Consider the following 16,787-nt stretch of genomic DNA (forward strand, 5'->3'; position numbering starts at 1 on the left):
ACGCGTTGCATGCGCGTTGCGGGTCATATTGAAAGATACGACAAATAAACGTAAAAATCCTTGGCAAGTCTTTTTTGGCACCGTGCCAACCTTGGTGCGACGGAGCGCGTTTCTGCGAAGCACTGCTGTGTGCGTGACCATGTGACAGCGTGACAAAATTGGCTACGGCAGTGTTGACGCCGCGCGCAACCAGCATAATCCATCTCTTTTTCCTTCCTTGCATTTCTCTTTCCCTTTCCTTTCCATCCATCATATGGACGACCACTCTTAACAAGGAGCACACTATTTCCTTTTTCTCTATCCCTTTCTTCGTCTTTTTCCATTTTAAATTCCATCAATGTCGACGAGCGCTGCGGAGAGGAAGGAAAAGCCGCACACATTCAAACAACCAGCCTTCGTTGCTGTCTTTCTAAACTAATGGAAAGGAGAAAAAAGGAATTAAGTGTGTTGAGAGACGCAGAGAGAAAAGATGGGAGTGTTCGGTGGAGCGCAGTTGTCAAAACAGAAGTGAGAATGCGAAAAACAGTTATGCACGGTAGTGGTAATTACCGGCTTAGGCCGGGCCATCAGTTGCTGGAGAGCTTATTTTGTGAGGGGCTATTAAAGTGTTTGCTCAGAGAGCAGTCACAACTCGGGTATGGTCAAGCAAGGTACAGTTATTTCTCTACAGTACTGATTTTAGTACTGGATCATCCGCACATCCCACTGGTTTGCGTGGTTGCAGGGCGATGATCTGTAGAGAGCTGTTACCAAGCCAGCCTCAACACCTTCAATAAATTTCTCCATTCCCAGGGTTCCTCTTAGCCAAAGGTGCCGGATATTAAGATCTACTAGCGTCTGGCCGAGTTACCCGCCCGGTACCTCGCGGCCTTCCCGTCTGTCATCGACTTTGCAGTCTCAAGAAGGTGCTCAAACTTGGGTAATTAAACCAATTCATATAGGAAAGATATAAGAATATAACATAAAAGATTCAATAATTAACAATAACAAATGGGGGTGAAAAATATGAAAGTAAAAGATGGTTTCGATATAATTCGATAGAATTCAATATTTATATGAATGAGACAAGGAAGCAGGGTCTGTAAGTGGCATGTATACATTCCCAGACAGAGCGGGGGAGAAAAAGTTTAATAAAAATATGACTCAATTCAATTTCGATTGATCTGGTAGATAAAGGATTTTTTCGTTATTAAATTCCAAAAATGCTCGGTGTTTGATCTTGGAAGTTAGGATAATGTGCTCGATTGTATACTTTACACTCTCCCACTTTTTCCCTCCGCTTCCTCTCCCGCTCCCAATCAGATGATTCATAGGATTGAGCCTTGAATCATTCTATCCTTTCTATTATTAATATTAAATTCTTCCACCCACTGATCTATGTTTAAGCTCCACCTCTGGTCAGTATAAAAGCCGAGGCGAGCGCCTATATTTTATCTTCAATAAATATTATTCCCACAGCTAGTTTAACACAGATAAAATACAATATACAATAAAAAGAAATTATACCAAAAAGAGACCCGAATCGGGTTCACACGGTCTCCCACACTGCGAAAAGTTTTTTTCACGTTTTTAATCAATTTTTCAATTTTTGCACTGAAAGTACAGTACTTTCAGGTTTGCAGACGTCGCACTAGATGAAAAACGTCCCATCCATCACAATTATATCAATTTCTATATCATAAGCAAGAAAACGTGATTTTTGGTCAGAATATAACTTTTTTGATACAGTAAAACCGGTTTTCAGAAAATATGATTTTCATCTAAAAAATTTTAAATGTAACAGTTTTAGAGCGTCCTCAAGTACGTTTCCTACAATTTTTGTTCGATATATCGCCTGTCTAAAACATTTATATTCACTTTTCTGAAAATCGGTTTTTCTGTATCAAAAAGTCAATTTCAGACCAAAATTCTCGTTTTCTTGCTCATACGATTTTTTTTCAAATTCAACTTTTACAATTCCGATGAATGGGACCTTTTTGATCCATTGCGACCTGAAAATACTGCATTTTCAGTGCAAAAAATAGAAGAATTGAACTAAAACGTGAAAAACTCGTCTTCAAGTTTTTTGCAGTTCTTTTTTGGCGATGTGGGAGTGCGAGTACTGCAGAAAAACGGCGGCGTGACCATGTGACAAAATTGAGTGCGGCGGTGCTGGCGCCGCACGCAACCAGCACACATCATCTCTTTTTCATTTCTTTCATTTTTCTTTCCCTTTTCTCTATTTCCCTTCCTTCCATCATTGTGGACGAGAACTGCAAAGGGAGAGAGAAAATTCAACGGCGCGCACAACTAGCATACACCATCTCTTTTTCCTTTCTATCATTTTTCTCCGTCTTTTTCCATTTTGAATTCCATCAATGTCGACATCGAGGGGAAAGGAAAGAGAGACAGGCACACTCAAACAACCAGCTGTCGTTGCCTTTCCTTCTAAACTAATGGAAAAGAGAAACAGGAAATTTAGTGGGTACGTGGCAAAGTGAGAGACGCAGGAACAAAAGATGCAAGTGATCGGTGGAGCGCGATTGTCAAAACAGATTTGCGTTAATCAGAACTATTAAAATTGTTGACGCCCAAAACAATATCAGTTCTAAAGAAAGGCAAAGCAAAAAACAATTATGGGAGTACGTAAGACGGAAGGATGAAACCGGAACACCCATAGAATACCGGTCAAAAAGTTGTAAACTTTGGTCGTTTTCAATTGATATTCTCCAACTTTGAAAGTGTGTTACGGTATCACTGATGGTCCCACAAAGTGAATTATGTAAAAACCATACAGAACAAAGTGAGAGCTTTTACTTTTGTAGTTGACAACTTTTTTGTACAGACATTCTCTAGCAAGTTACATTTTCAGTGCAAAATAAAGCGATTTTTGAGCTGTCTGCTTCAAATGACCATAACTCATTATGGAGTGTCCGTACAAAAAAGTCATCAACTACAAAAATGAAGCTCTATATTTGTTTTGTGGGGTTTATACATAATTAATTTTGTAGGACAATCAGTGATACCGTATCACTCTCTTAAAAGTTTGGTCATTTTCAACTAAAACAGGTCAAAGTTCGTATATTTTATCACGGCACTTTAAGTGAAAAACAAAAGTGAGAAATGCGTGCGGCGCACTGTCGCACTTAATTTTGTCACGTAGTCCTATGGTCACGACAACAACAGTGCGAGGCGTAAGGCCGCGGAAACGCGCTCTGTCGCACAACGTTTATTTTCGTATTTTTCAAGGAAAACCGCGACGCGCACGCAACGCGACTCGAAAAAAAAACATCAAACTTGTTTGTTGGAGATCTTTTGCCTCGTAAATTTACATGTTTTAAATAAAAAAGAAGGTTTAAAAGGGGGATTATACAGAAACACACCGAGAGACCACAGACACAAAAAATGGTGAAAAAGGGAGAAAGAAACGAGGACAGCAAGTATATTTACTCCCATGAGGCGACCGATGATGAAAGTAAGGAAAATAGTGAGAGAGAGAGAGAGAGTGGAGACGTGCAGAAATGTGTACGAGAGAAAAGATTTGCCCGCTGCCCGTGGCAAGGACACACTATGCATTCTCTTTCCCCTTTCTCATGTGTCTCTGTCTTTTTCGCTCTGCGCTGCGGAGAAAGAGACGACAAGAGAGAAAACACACTCTTCAAACAATCCTCGCTGTCATTCTAAACTGATGGAAAAGAGAAAATTGGAAATTGGAGAGAGCGTGCAAACGTGGAGAGAGCGAGACGGAAGGGGAGTCGTTTGCGTGGCGAATTGAGAGATGCAGAAGGAGAATTGATGTTTGTTCGGTGGAGCGCACTTATAAAAACCGTGCCGCGTCAATAAAGATAAAATTTTTTGACAAGCTTCAAAGAATAGCTATTGAAAGGGAAACTACGGGTTGGGGACGCTGAGGGGTAAGGCGTAATGTCCGCAACGAACAAATTTGAATTTTTTCCGATTCGCGTTGCGTGCGCGTCGCGGTTTTTATTAAAAAATACGTAAAATAAACAAGTGAAAACCCTTGGTCTTGGAATTTTGTAGACCTTGTTTCAAAAAAAAAACTTTTAAAAATTTCGACATTTTTTTTTCAATTTTTGCTGATTTTTCTGAATCTTTTCCAATTTTGAATCATAGTCGAAAATTTCGACTTTTTCGCGAAAAAAATACAAATAATTTTAAAAAAATTCGAAAAAATTGAATTTTGAACTTTGCCGTCATTTATCCGCGCCTTGACAATCACTATATTTCTGCCAAAACCCTGCTCAATATGCCCTCAAAAAAACGGCGCGACAAAACCGTGCGGCAATGTTGCAAAAGTGGGAGGAGCCAATTAATCCCCTCACACAGCTGTCTCTTTTGAGGAGAGCATAGTATTTACTTCTATTGCATTGGCAGAGAGAAAGAGAGAAAAGGGAGACACAGAAGACGAGAGTGTATGTGAGAGAGTACACACTCTCCAACACGAGTCGTCGTATTTCGAAACAAATGTGTAGAAAAGAGATGCATTCATGCGGAGAATTCCAGAAAGTCAAAACGAAATGCGGAGAACTGAAGTCGATGAAGAATAACCAAAATGATTGAAGATTGAAGATCTAAAATGGAAAATGTGAAACATAGACAAAATAATTTTGCCAAGTTAAAAAAAAAATAAATGAAATTTTCGATTCCGACAAATTCAGTTTACATGTTTTCAAATCAGAAAATATGGGATGTGAAAAAATCGACAACAAGAACACGCGCACACATGCAAAAATATGAAAATATTGAGTGACCACAGACAAACAGGACACATTCTGACCGTCGGTTAGAAGACAACATGTGTAAATAAATGTTCCGGGGACAACCATTTTCTTATTGACATTCTGATTGAGGGGAGCGAGAAAAAAAACATTTAGAGTGATCAAGAAAAGGGTGCCCAGCAGAGCTGTGCGGAATTCCTTTTTCCTTCTTCCTTCTTCCTTCTTCCGGGCATTTTTTCACTTCCTTCTTCCTTTTTCCTTCTTCCTTTTTCCTTCTTCCTTTTTTGAAATTTTATTCCTTCTTCCTTCTTCCTTCTTCCCTTTTGAAAATGTTTTTTTTCCTTCTTCCTTCTTCTTTCTTCCGTTGAAAAGTTTACTAAAATTTTGTAATTTTCGACGGAATTTTGGTGGTTTTTGACGGAATTTTGTATGAAACAACATCAAAATTCGTTTTCAGAGATGACTAGAAAAAAGTTTCCTCAAATTTGTCATTTTCAAAATTAACTTCCGATTTCCCGGTTCGGAACCCAACTTCTTTCTTCCTTCCTTCTTCCTTCTTCCGGGCTTTTTTCACTTCCTTCTTCCTTCTTCCTTCTTCCTTTTTGAAAATTTTCGTTCCTTCTTCCTTTTTCCTTCTTCCTTTTTGAAAATGTTATTCCTTCTTCCTTCTTCCTTCTTCCTTTTTGAAAATTTTACTTCCGCACAGCTCTGGTGCCCAGAGAGAGAGACAGCGCGATTCAGATGGTGAGTCAGCCAGATAGAGGTCGCCCACTCTCACCACGGGGGCATAATAACAAAACAAATGGAATGTGGCTTGAAGAAAAGTTTTGATTGAAGAAAATCATATTGGATTTCGCTGATGACAGTGAAAATTGAAGAGTTTACACTACAACAAATAACTTCAAATACAACAGGTCAAAAGTTTATGATTTTGGTAAAACAGAAAAACTTTAACACTGTATACGAATGTTCTCTAGATGCTCACAAGTTGTGTCACAACCAGGCTTGGTCGGAGTCGGAGAATCGGATAATCCGATTCTCCGATTTTCCGACTTTTTTCGGAGAATTTCTCCGTCGGATAATTTCTCCGTCGGATAATTCTCCGACTTTTCATTTCGGAGAAATTATCCGTCGGATAATTCTCCGACTTTTCATTTCGGAGAAATTATCCGTCGGATAATTCTCCGACTTTTCATTTCGGAGAAATTATCCGTCGGATAATTCTCCGACTTTTCATTTCGGAGAAATTATCCGTCGGATAATTCTCCGACTTTTCATTTCGGAGAAATTATCCGTCGGATAATTCTCCGACTTTTCATTTCGGAGAAATGATGATTAAACATGTTTTAGAAAGGTTAATTCTGAAAAACGCAACAGAAAATTCCTTTTAGAACCATTTTTGGGAACATTTTTGGATTCTCCGTAATTATCCGAAATTCTCCGATTCTCCGAGAAAAAAAGTCGGAGAAAATTTCGGATATCCGATTCTCCGACTTTTTTTTTCGGAGAAAATTTCGGATATCCGATTCTCCGATTTTTTTTTTCGGAGAAAAAGTCGGATATCCGATTCTCCGACTTTTTTTTCGGAGAAAATTTCGATTCTCCGATTCTCCGAAAAATTTTTTCCGACCAAGCCTGGTCACAACCAATGAGTTGAGATTCCTGTTTCACAGCTTTAAAAACTGAAGGAAACGGTGTTATTTGAGATGTACAGAAGATTATGTTGGTAATAACAAAAAGTTGAATGTTTCATTTCGAGATAGTGAGATCTGATATTTTATAAATAAAGTATTTTTTACAGTTTTTATCACTCACTGTTTGGCGGTCCTCTGAGAAATTGAACGTCCCTCAAATTTATGCGCTCGAAGGGGAACGAGTTGATACGTCCTGCGGAGTCATTGAAATGAACCGATTTTTGTAATAGCTTGAAAATCGCGTCAACTTGGAATCATATATTAAAATGTTTTCATGTAATCGATACAATTTTCGAACAATTACCTTTAATGAAACAACTGAAACAGTAACTTTATGATTTGTATAAAAATACGCATTAATTGTTGAAAAACTGATGGTACAAACAAATTGCAAGGAAGAAAATTGAACGATTTAACAAAAAATAAATTTTGGAAAGGAATGTGAATATGAAAGTTTCAAACGGTGAGGTAAATTCAAACGGTGAGATGGGGGGATTTGCTGTACCAATAATTCATGTCAAAACTCATTCGGGAACCTTCACATCTTTAAAAATCTCCGCCAATCCTAAGAAGACCGATTCCAAACTTTTAGCCGGAGTCTTCTTCTCGATAGCCTTTGTCACCTCCAGCCCGGCGTCCCTGGCAGCTCTATAGACCGTTTCGTTCTTCTCGTGTATTCTCAATAGTTTTCGGTTGAGATACTTCATATCCTCGTTGAAATGGTATTGATCGGTTTTGCTTAGGAGGGCCTGCAATTTTTTTAGATATTCATTTACTGTGGACTGTAAACTTACAGTAGGCATGATCATGCTTTGCTGGTTTCCAACCGGATCCCTGTGCTGTGGGAACCCAAATTGGTTCATGTTGTGAGCTTGAGCCTGTTGGTAAGAAGGGCCTGGCATCTCTGGGGAATAACTTAGCATATCTTGAAGCGATGGGCCACAGTGAGGAACTAGATGTTGATGAGAAGACCTCGGCGAGTGACTCGAAGATAGTCCAGACATGTGATGAGATGGACCTGACACGTCTGGAGAAAAACCAGGCACGTGTCGGGACGAAGCTGGCAAGTCTCTCTGCATTGGCTTATACTGAGCCTCCTGATGTTGACTAGAAACTGCTGGCACGTGTCGAGAGGATTCAGATGTGTTTGGCTCGAAGAGAGGAATTTTCTCTGGAAGCTCTCCTTCTTCTTGCTTGACTTGAAGAAGAACAGAGCGCTTCAAGGCGGATGGAGCTTTCTTGATGTTGTTAGCAGGGATGGATCTGGAAAACGATATGTATAGGAAAGAGAAGTCCAGAGTTTGCGAGATGGCTCAGTGACTTTTTTGAAAAAAATGCTCCAGAAAAATGCTCTAAAAATGCTCTAGTTCAAACAAATTGCGTTCAAAGGAGGATGAGTTGGAACCAGAGCAGTGCAAAAAAAAATTTCGGTTTTAATGGTTTTCGAAAAAGTTTACAGTGAAAATTTTTTCGATTGATACTTTTCGAAAAATAATTTTTGGATAATTTTCAAAATGAAATATAAAAATTTAAATAGAGATTTTCTGGAGGTCTGTCCGCGAAATACACACAGTTTTCCTGCAAATTCAAGGTTTTTGCCTCTGAAAAACTCAATATTTTCAGACACTTTTTTTGAATATTTCTTTTCAAAATATATAGAACAATAGGTGAGGAAGAAACGTTATGAGAAAGACAGACGACGTCTAGAGACGTGTTCTGCTATGCAAACAAACTTATTGATCGGCTCGCCAACGATTTTCATGAGAAAACCTTTCATGTGTATACGTATGTGCAGAAAAGTCAACATCTGGGAAGGTGACCCTGAACAGGTGGAGGTAGAAAAACGACGTTAGAGGTACATGTTGGTGTGAGACGGCAAAAACGAATAACAAAAGAATGTCGGAAGGCAATGGGATTCAGAATGACCGATCAACAGTTAAACAAAATTACCTGCTTCACAAATTTTCGATTAGAACAGATCTCATTGACTTTTCGTGACATTTACTGTTCCCTTCAAAACAGTAATTGTTGATAGATAAAAACCAATTAATAGATCAGCTGTAAAGATTGTGAACGGCTAGAAAGTTGGTAGTATTTCTGTCGAATTTGATAACGCCTATTTACAAAGGGTATACCTCTTTTCAAGACCTAGAACAACTCCTTGATCTTTCCAAGAACTTAATAAAAGTACATAAGATAAACAGAAAATCCTACCTTTAGCTTTTCACTAATGATCCTTATGTGATTCCATCAGTTAGTTTTGATCAATTTACTGTTCCATTTGAAACAGTAATCACAGCGAGATAAAATTCAAATGTTGAATTCATGGTATGTATATAGATTTAATCAAAACACTGATGCACATAGAATCCTCGAATGACTTCATGTTCCAGATTTACTTGAAAGTTCCAGCATTATTGTAAAGAATAAATTGACTGTAATATGTACTCTATTTAATCTGGAAAATAATTCTAGTTTGCATATGTTTCGAGTTAAACAAGGGGAGTTTTATTCAAAGTTTAACACATGTCCAAATTATCCGATTCCTTTCCTGCTTACAACTCCTTTTTTGGTGAAGGCACATCCGCTGAAATCAATACTACATCATTGCTAAGACTCCCAACTCTCAACTTACGAACACACCGCTGGAACGTTCCAATCCATTTCCCATCCTCTCCACATTGATAGATCCTCAGTGGTTGACCTGCCCACTCCATTTTATAATATTTGATGCAGAGATGAATGACTCGCTCTCCAGGTGCGTAGAACGGCTTCAGCTCCGCATCGGTCGGACGGTTCGTGAAGCGTCGGTCAATGTCGGGCATCGGACAGGTGGCTGATGTTGGGGGCGGAGTCGATGTCGTAGTCGAGGTGGTAACCGAAGAAGAAGAAGAGACCGGGGACTTTGTTGTTGGCTTGGTGGTCACTTTTTGGGAATCTGTCGCTTTCGAGTTTTCGGAATTGTTCGAAGCCTTTGTAGATTTGGATGTAGTCGTTTTCGTTCCATCTGGTTTGCTGGAAGTTGTTGCTCCAGCTCCTTTTGTGGTTCTATTGCTTGACGGAGCAGTTGTAGACGTCTTCACCGAACTTGAGGATTTGGTTATTCTATTAGTTCCACTAGTTGAGTTAGATCCAGATGATTTGGTAGTAGTTGACGACCCTCCAGAACTTGTTCCTGTTTCCGGTTTCTTTGAAGTTGAGGAAGTTTCGGAGGAATCAGTAGTTTCTATGTTTGCAGATGTCTGAAAAAATTAATCAAATTCAAAAGTTTTTAACCGGAAACTTACAGTATGACCAGTTGATCCAGTTCCTTGTGTCGGTTTAGTCGTTGTTGAGCTACTTGAGGATTTTGTGGAGGAGCCCATGGAACTGGAATCATCTTTTCCAGTTGCCCAAGAGGTCGATTCAGACGTTTCAGCCCTTGGTTTAGATTCCGTAGTCCCTGTGTAGTCAATGATATGTCCGCTGATGGTCGGTTTCTGAAAAAGGAAATTTGGGAAGACAGTGAGCCGAAAAACATTATTATTACTCACCGGATAAGCAGTACTCGTTGATCCAGATCCCTCAGTTTTTCCAGTCGTGACAGTACCAGTTCCTTGCGTACCACTGGTTAAAGTAGACGGAGTCGATTTTCCGTTTACTGTGGGTCCAGGAGTAGCAGTTGACTGAAAATATAAGCTTAGATTAGAAGGATTTATAAAAATATAGACCGTTGTTCCAGTTGCGGAAGTGTCCAGTTCGCCAGAACCGATTGCTTCACTACCAGCGTTTGTTGTTGTTGGCGTCTTGGTTGATATCGATTTGGTTGGTCCAGTGACGGTTTCTGTCGACGTCGTTCCAGTAGAACCAATTGCAGTTGCAGATTCAGAATGAGTGGAAGAAGGTGTGGAAGAGCCAGTCGTTGTCGTCACATCAGCAGATGTTCCAGTTACGTCGATCTTGCTAGAACCAGAAGTGGTCGGTGTCTCAGATGAGCTGGTTTCAGAAGTGTCGGGTGTGGACTTTGCGGTTGGATCTGTTGATTGGTCAGAGCTTGTTGTACCAGCTGACATTCCTGAGGACGTGGGACGTTCCGTTTCATCAGAATCCGTTGACATTTTGGAAGATGAAGTGGACACAGTAGAGCTAGAACCGTGGCTTGGCGTTGTTCCTGTTTCATGAGTTCCAGATTGGTTCTCACTTCCGGTAGTTGAAGAACCAGCTGACATTCCTGAGGACGTTGGACGTTCCGTTTCATCAGATTCCATCGGCACTTCAGTTGTTTTTGAAGACGAAGAGGACACAGTGGAGCTTGAAGTTGTTCCTGTTTCATGAGTTCCAGATGTGGTCAATGCAGCAGGATCTGTTGATTCACTTTCACTTCCGGAACTTGTTGAACCAGCTGTGATTCCTGAGGACGTCATAGTACTGAAGCTTCCGGTTTCATCAGATTCCCTCGTCATTTCAGTTGTTTTAGGGGATGAAGAAGACACAGTGGAGCCAGTAAAACTGCTGATCAGATTGATCAGAGGAGTTGTGAAGCTTTCGGTGGACCAGGATGATTCAGATGTTTCCGAGGGTGTTGTGCTTTCACTAGTCTCTTCAGGATCTTTAGAAGTTTCAGAGTCATCGGAGATGGTTGAGACAGTTGCCTTGGCATCAGCATCAGTAGTGGTTGCAGGGGTTTCTAAACAAAAAAAGTTGCAAATAGGTCGTGTTACTTATAGACGTCACCTTTATCCGTTGTTGTCTCAGGCTCGTTGGAAAAAGAACTTGTCTTACTCACTGTGGTGACCATGTCTTCTTGCTCGACAGCAGTTGACGTCACAGTGGAATCTAAAATTATGTATTCGTCTGTGATTTTTAAGTTGTTTAAGGTTTTACCTTCCGTCACACTCGTTGTTGCAGTCGAAGTCTTCTCGGTTTCCTTGGATTCTGTGGTGGTGGTGACTTTTGAAGATATCTTTGTTGTTGTTGACTCATCATGCTCTTTTGTGACCTCATTCTCGATAGGCTCTTCTCTCTTTGGTGTTTCACTTGTAGTTGTTGAAGAGGATCCAGCAGTAGTAGTTGTCTGAGTTGATGAGGTGCTGGATGTGGTTGAGCTCTGGTAATTTTTGGGACTGCTCAAAATATCTCCAAGATCTGAAAAAAGGTTTTGAAAGAGGAATGTTTATTAAGATGCTTACTTATTGTAGTTGATTCCACGGTAGTCGATTTTGTTGTCAGCTCATTGCCATTAGAAGGGCCTCCATTATCTCAAAAGATTCGATAGAAATGTATATTTATATTTCAGTTACCATTATTTTCAGTCTTCCGTGTCATTTTCTTCTCCGTTGAGGTTTCCGCTTCACTGGTCGTCGATGTAGATGTCCTTGTAGTATCTCCCGATGGGAATCCTCCTTGTCCTGAAAAAAGAAATCAATCAAAAGAAATTTTAAAATATACCTACTTTTCTTTGTAGTCGTGACTTCAGATGTGACTGTCGTCGATTCGGTTGTTGTCGGTGTCGTTTGAACTTCAGTTGTGGTTGTCAAATCTGGAAAAAATGAATCATGACCCAGCTAATTATTTGAGACGTACCTGAGCAATTGGTCCATATTGGGGTCATGTAAGGACAGGCGTTTGGGATGCAAAACAAGTAATTATACAGTGCTTCTGCTTTATAGTCTTCCTGGTAAGATTCCAGGTGTAAATGATCCGGAGAACCATTTTCCAATGCTGATTTCGCCGCTTCATTACAACAACCACCAGTATATTCTACAGATACCAAGTTTTCTGGCCCAACTGCATAATAACTATTGAAAGGCTCATCAAGCCAATAACAATCCAACTTTTTTGTGGTAGTGACTGGACTTGTCGTTGTTTCTGTGGTAGAGGAGGAAGTAGTAGTTTCTGAAAATATTTGTTTAATAAGCAATATAATAAGTTTGCACTAGTATCTCCAAAACAATTTAAACCTCAAAAAAAGAATTCATAAAACCTACCTGAGCAGTTATCCCAAACTAGATCCATTCCAGGGCAGGCGTCTTCAATGCAGTACAACAGTTTGACCAGAGCTCTCTGTTTCAAAGAAGTGATATCGTCTTCGTACCACGCTGAAAGGCCAGGCCCTGATGCCAACTTTTTTTCCATCTCTTCAATTTCTGTTTGGTAAGAACTGTTTTTTAACATTTCTGCAGCAACATTTGAGCAGCATGATCCATTGTAAGTGAATGTCACTTTTCCAGTTTTCTTATCGGTAACGTTGAAAGGATCGGAGAGCCAGGAGCATTTGGTTTCTGGTGTTTCAGTAGGGTTCTCTTAAATATGAATTCTTAGGACTCTCGATAATAAAAAACTTGTTAACAGATAGAGCTGTTCTCCATTCTTTAGTAAATTCAGCTAATGGTAATGAATCTAAATAAACGACAACATCTTCCAGACAGCAATCTCCATTATAAGAAATGGATTTGTCGGAAGCTTGATAACTTTGATTACGATCGAGAAGCCACGCGCAATCGAATTGCCACATGGCAGTTGAGACAAACGAATGGTGTAAAGTTTTGAAAGTTGAAAAAGGTGGGAGAAGACGTGGTAGAGTTGACAACAGTTATGGGTTTTGCTAGTGACTGAAATAGGTCTTGATGTCTCTAATAGTAACGGAAAATACTTTGGCTTTTTTGCGCCTAAATCCAAGGCTGTTGTACGTTGGCCGATGTTGGCCGATGTAGATCCGCGGCTTTGGCCTACCGCGAGAAGAAAAATGAAAAAGCCGTGGTTTTTTTCAATGTTGCAAAACTTGGTTGTTTCTAAAAACATTGTGTTCGCTTTTTTATTTTTGCTATCAATCTGAAATCGAGGGTTCGACTTCCACTGATGGCAAAACTTTTTTGCTTTTTGTTTTCGACTTTTTGGTAGCATTGATGAAAGTTGTTCAGAGTATTCTGAAGTATCAGAATCTGAATTAAAAAAAAAGACTTCAGTCCTCCTCTACGAAACCTAGGGTTATTTTAAAACGGAACAGTTTTTCAATTTTCACTGATGCAAGTTTGTTCTCTGTAAATTAATCTTTCGCTAATTTTGGAATAAGAAATCTTTCTTTAGAAAACTGTGAGTAAGAAAAACAGTCTAAAACGCTTTTGACTACGACACATGCAAAATATCTTACCTTCTATCTCCGACTCGTCTCCTCGTGCACACAGCCCAATTCCGATCAACAAAAATAAAAGAAAAATTCGCTCGCGGCTCCGATTCCACAACATGACTTCAAGTTCGCTTTCGAAGTCGAATGAGAAAGTTTGGGGGATCGGAAGGGCGGCGAGTCGCTTCTCTACTAAGCAACGTGGTACTTGAGACTGACTCCACCCCAGTTGTTTATAGTGGTACATTTTGTCGAAATTGCTAGGCAATGAGCCACTTGAGAGATGCCCGCTTTTTTTGTGAAACTTTCGTTTCGTGTTTTTCACATAACTGGGGCACTTGAGGAGCTTTTTAGAAAACGGCATAGGGTTGAAGTAATAAAGACAAACTGAAAACAGAGAACATTGACATTACAGGGCAAACGAATTAGGGAAATTGAACGATTCGCAAGTTTTTTCTGTCGGGGCAACACACTAGCCAGCACTTTTTATGAAATCAGTCGGTTTACGTCGCCTTACGGCGAGTAAACCTCCTTCTCAACACCACCGTTTTGGGTGTTACGCTGGATAAATAATCCGGAAACGGACGACACGTTTGGATTCCTCTATTTTTTCGGAATCCGATGATATCCAAAAATTCTTTCACGTCGCCACTTTTTAGAAAACAAACATACAGGCGCTTGCGTTTGTTAATAGTAAGGATATCATCACACATTAGTTGGCATATTTAAAAACTGTAAAACTTGATTTTTGAAATAAAAACACTTTATCAACTCAAAAGTAACTGGGAAATAATCAGTCATCATATGCAATCCAGTAGCCGTCAGATCTGAAATTTTAATGAGTGACTGTTGAAAAACTTTCATTCTTTTACCCGAGAGCATAAATTCTAATTTGAACTGCGTAGGTAATGTCATCACTAATTTCATAGTCAAGCTGCATGTCGTAAACTGAAGCATTCAAAAGTATAACTCCTTGGTTCACGTTTTCGTTTTTCTAAAAAACGTGTTTGAAGAAAAAAATCAATACACATAACTCAACTGGAAAAGTAATATCTTCATTCATCGTCAGATTGCCGTTTGTAAACTTTAAATTCAGAGAAGGTTTATCAGTTTTCAGCGCTAAAAAAGAAATATAAGATGTTAGCTATAATTACACTAACCTTGGTAAGTTACTACGTAAAAGATTTTTTCATGACGAGGTACTGTCATTTCTGGTAAGGAGATTGCTCCGTTTAATGATAAGTTCACGTTTGCAGCGTAAATCAAGTTGACGTTGTATAAAAACGGTGAGTATATGAATAACTGAAAATTATTCGATTTTTCGGTCCACCGTTATCTCAAGGTTTACCCATGGATCAAATGAGCTATCTTCACAGTAGAAATCCCATCCGTTTGTTTGAGTGGTCAGACGTCTGATCGTTTCCGGATGAGAACCTCCAGATGAAGATGAAGAAGCAGCGATATAAACATAAACACGGTATTTTCTCATTTGAGCTACCAACTCTGTGATATCCTGTTCGTTTGGAGAACGTTTCAGTAATATAAATATTCGAGAACCACAAATTGGAACTTGAGTGTTATTGATAAACTTAGAAATGACTTTCAATACATCACTTCCAGTTTCTGGACTCGTGAACCCTAATGAGGGGTCGGGAAGTTTAGATCCAATTGCGGTTGGCCATTCTCTGGTAATTCATTATTTTTATACATTTTGCCTTAATACTTGACTATCGGTAGTAAAATATTATTATCAGACAGCATTTCCCTATTGAGAAAAAGCCAAATATCTAGGCTTTCCATCCGGTCGGATGTTTCTGCGGGCCCCGGCGATGACTATTCTTAGCGCTGCCTAAAGTAGAGTGGCGTATCGTCGCAACAAAAAAGTTCCGACAATTTTTAACAAACAGTGCAAAATTATTAAAAGGACTTATCAAATTTTGCACTAAGCCAGCAAACACCGATGAGGAAAAAATGTCGGAGCTTTTTATTTCGATAATATCAAAATTTTTACTCAAAATGGAAGCATACATACATATACCGTAAATACTGTATTTTAACAGCACCTGTAATAGAACGGCACCTGTATTATAACGGCACCCCATCTATACTCAGAGGGGCGGGTCGGGCGGGCATTTTGGCGCCATATGTATTAAAAAATTGAAATTTTGAAATTTTCTATGGCTCCCATATATTTGCAAACGCAAAATGATCCTCAGCGCACCACCTGTGCAGCAATTTGGAAACCAGGGGTTTTGAAGGAGAACTCGTGTGTGAACTGTTGAAAAAAATTATGCCTGACCACTGGTTTTATGTGTTGCTTCTTGACAGAAAGATAAAGAACACTTACTCATATTTTTGGTGATACTCTATGGTTTCTTCTTGAAGAACGTCAAAACGAATATTAGCTAATGTTGTAAATTGAGGAGACCATGTGTCTTCAAGCAAAAAGAATTCAGCCATTTCTTGCACTCCTGCTGGGTCTATATCATTGGAATATGCAAAAAGAAATGTGGTGTTAGTTTTGGGAGTGCAAAGCTCTTTCTCTGAAAAAAACATGATGTTGATTGAAAAGAAGACGATTCCAAACGTATCTCCATAACACAAATTGAAGTCCAGTTAGTAGAATTATACATGCGTTGCCCATCAGCAACGATCCACGTTTTAGTCTTTGCATCACAATTTCCTAGAGCTTGGGACGGTAGAAAAGTCTCAAATGAAGACGTTTTTCAACTAGGAACACAAGAAGTAGAAACTCACGGTCGGATGTATATATTCAATGTCATACAGAGTGTAATTAAGTTGACACCGAGTCCAGGCAACGCAATTACTGATGTATTGCACAGTTGGTGTGACGAGTGGACGTTGAACAACGTAATCATACCAAGGGTTCTCAGACATCTGATCGATGTTGGTCCTGTCCAGAAGTGTGATGGAACAAGTACATGGCGGGAACTTGACAACAAGACATGAGTTAATTAGCGTCGGAATTAAAGAAATAAGTAGGTATAAACCGATAGCTTTCATGTCGAGCGAACTGACTGATGTGGGTGATTGTTAAATAGAGAACGCTTTTTTGGGGGTGTAATTACATATGCATTGGCAACTCATTTGAATAATCAGCTGGAATCATCTGATCAGAAGATTATAGAACAATCAGTTTCTGTTCCACTATTCATTTTTGTAATGTTATTATTTTTTAACAGATTATGATTCTGATTCTACAGATTATGATTTTCTGACTCTACAGATTTTAGATTATGATTCTGACTCTTC

At 39.4% G+C, this 16,787-nt stretch overlaps 2 protein-coding genes across 2 annotated transcripts; both read right to left on the reverse strand.

The window, feature by feature from the left end:
• Positions 1 to 6,936: 6,936 nt before the first annotated feature.
• Positions 6,937 to 12,905, reverse strand: GCK72_012321 (uncharacterized protein; the record flags this gene model as incomplete). Its single annotated transcript, XM_053729014.1, has 15 exons — positions 6,937 to 7,161; positions 7,207 to 7,675; positions 8,972 to 8,999; positions 9,048 to 9,654; positions 9,700 to 9,891; positions 9,946 to 10,077; positions 10,123 to 11,078; positions 11,126 to 11,227; positions 11,276 to 11,536; positions 11,581 to 11,649; positions 11,692 to 11,799; positions 11,844 to 11,930; positions 11,975 to 12,286; positions 12,379 to 12,691; positions 12,741 to 12,905. 15 exons carry the CDS (start codon positions 12,903 to 12,905, stop codon positions 6,937 to 6,939), a joined length of 4,026 nt encoding a protein of 1,341 aa, XP_053583786.1.
• Positions 12,906 to 14,307: 1,402 nt separating this feature from the next.
• Positions 14,308 to 16,412, reverse strand: GCK72_012322 (uncharacterized protein; the record flags this gene model as incomplete). The annotated part of the gene is made up of 5 exons (XM_053729015.1): positions 14,308 to 14,341; positions 14,387 to 14,508; positions 14,688 to 14,816; positions 14,863 to 15,137; positions 16,343 to 16,412. The coding sequence occupies 5 exons, from the start codon at positions 16,410 to 16,412 to the stop codon at positions 14,308 to 14,310; spliced, it is 630 nt and encodes a 209-aa protein (XP_053583787.1).
• Positions 16,413 to 16,787: the final 375 nt, after the last annotated feature.

The sequence above is a fragment of the Caenorhabditis remanei genome, chromosome IV (assembly GCF_010183535.1).
Source record: "Caenorhabditis remanei strain PX506 chromosome IV, whole genome shotgun sequence".
Taxonomy (NCBI): domain Eukaryota; kingdom Metazoa; phylum Nematoda; class Chromadorea; order Rhabditida; family Rhabditidae; genus Caenorhabditis; species Caenorhabditis remanei.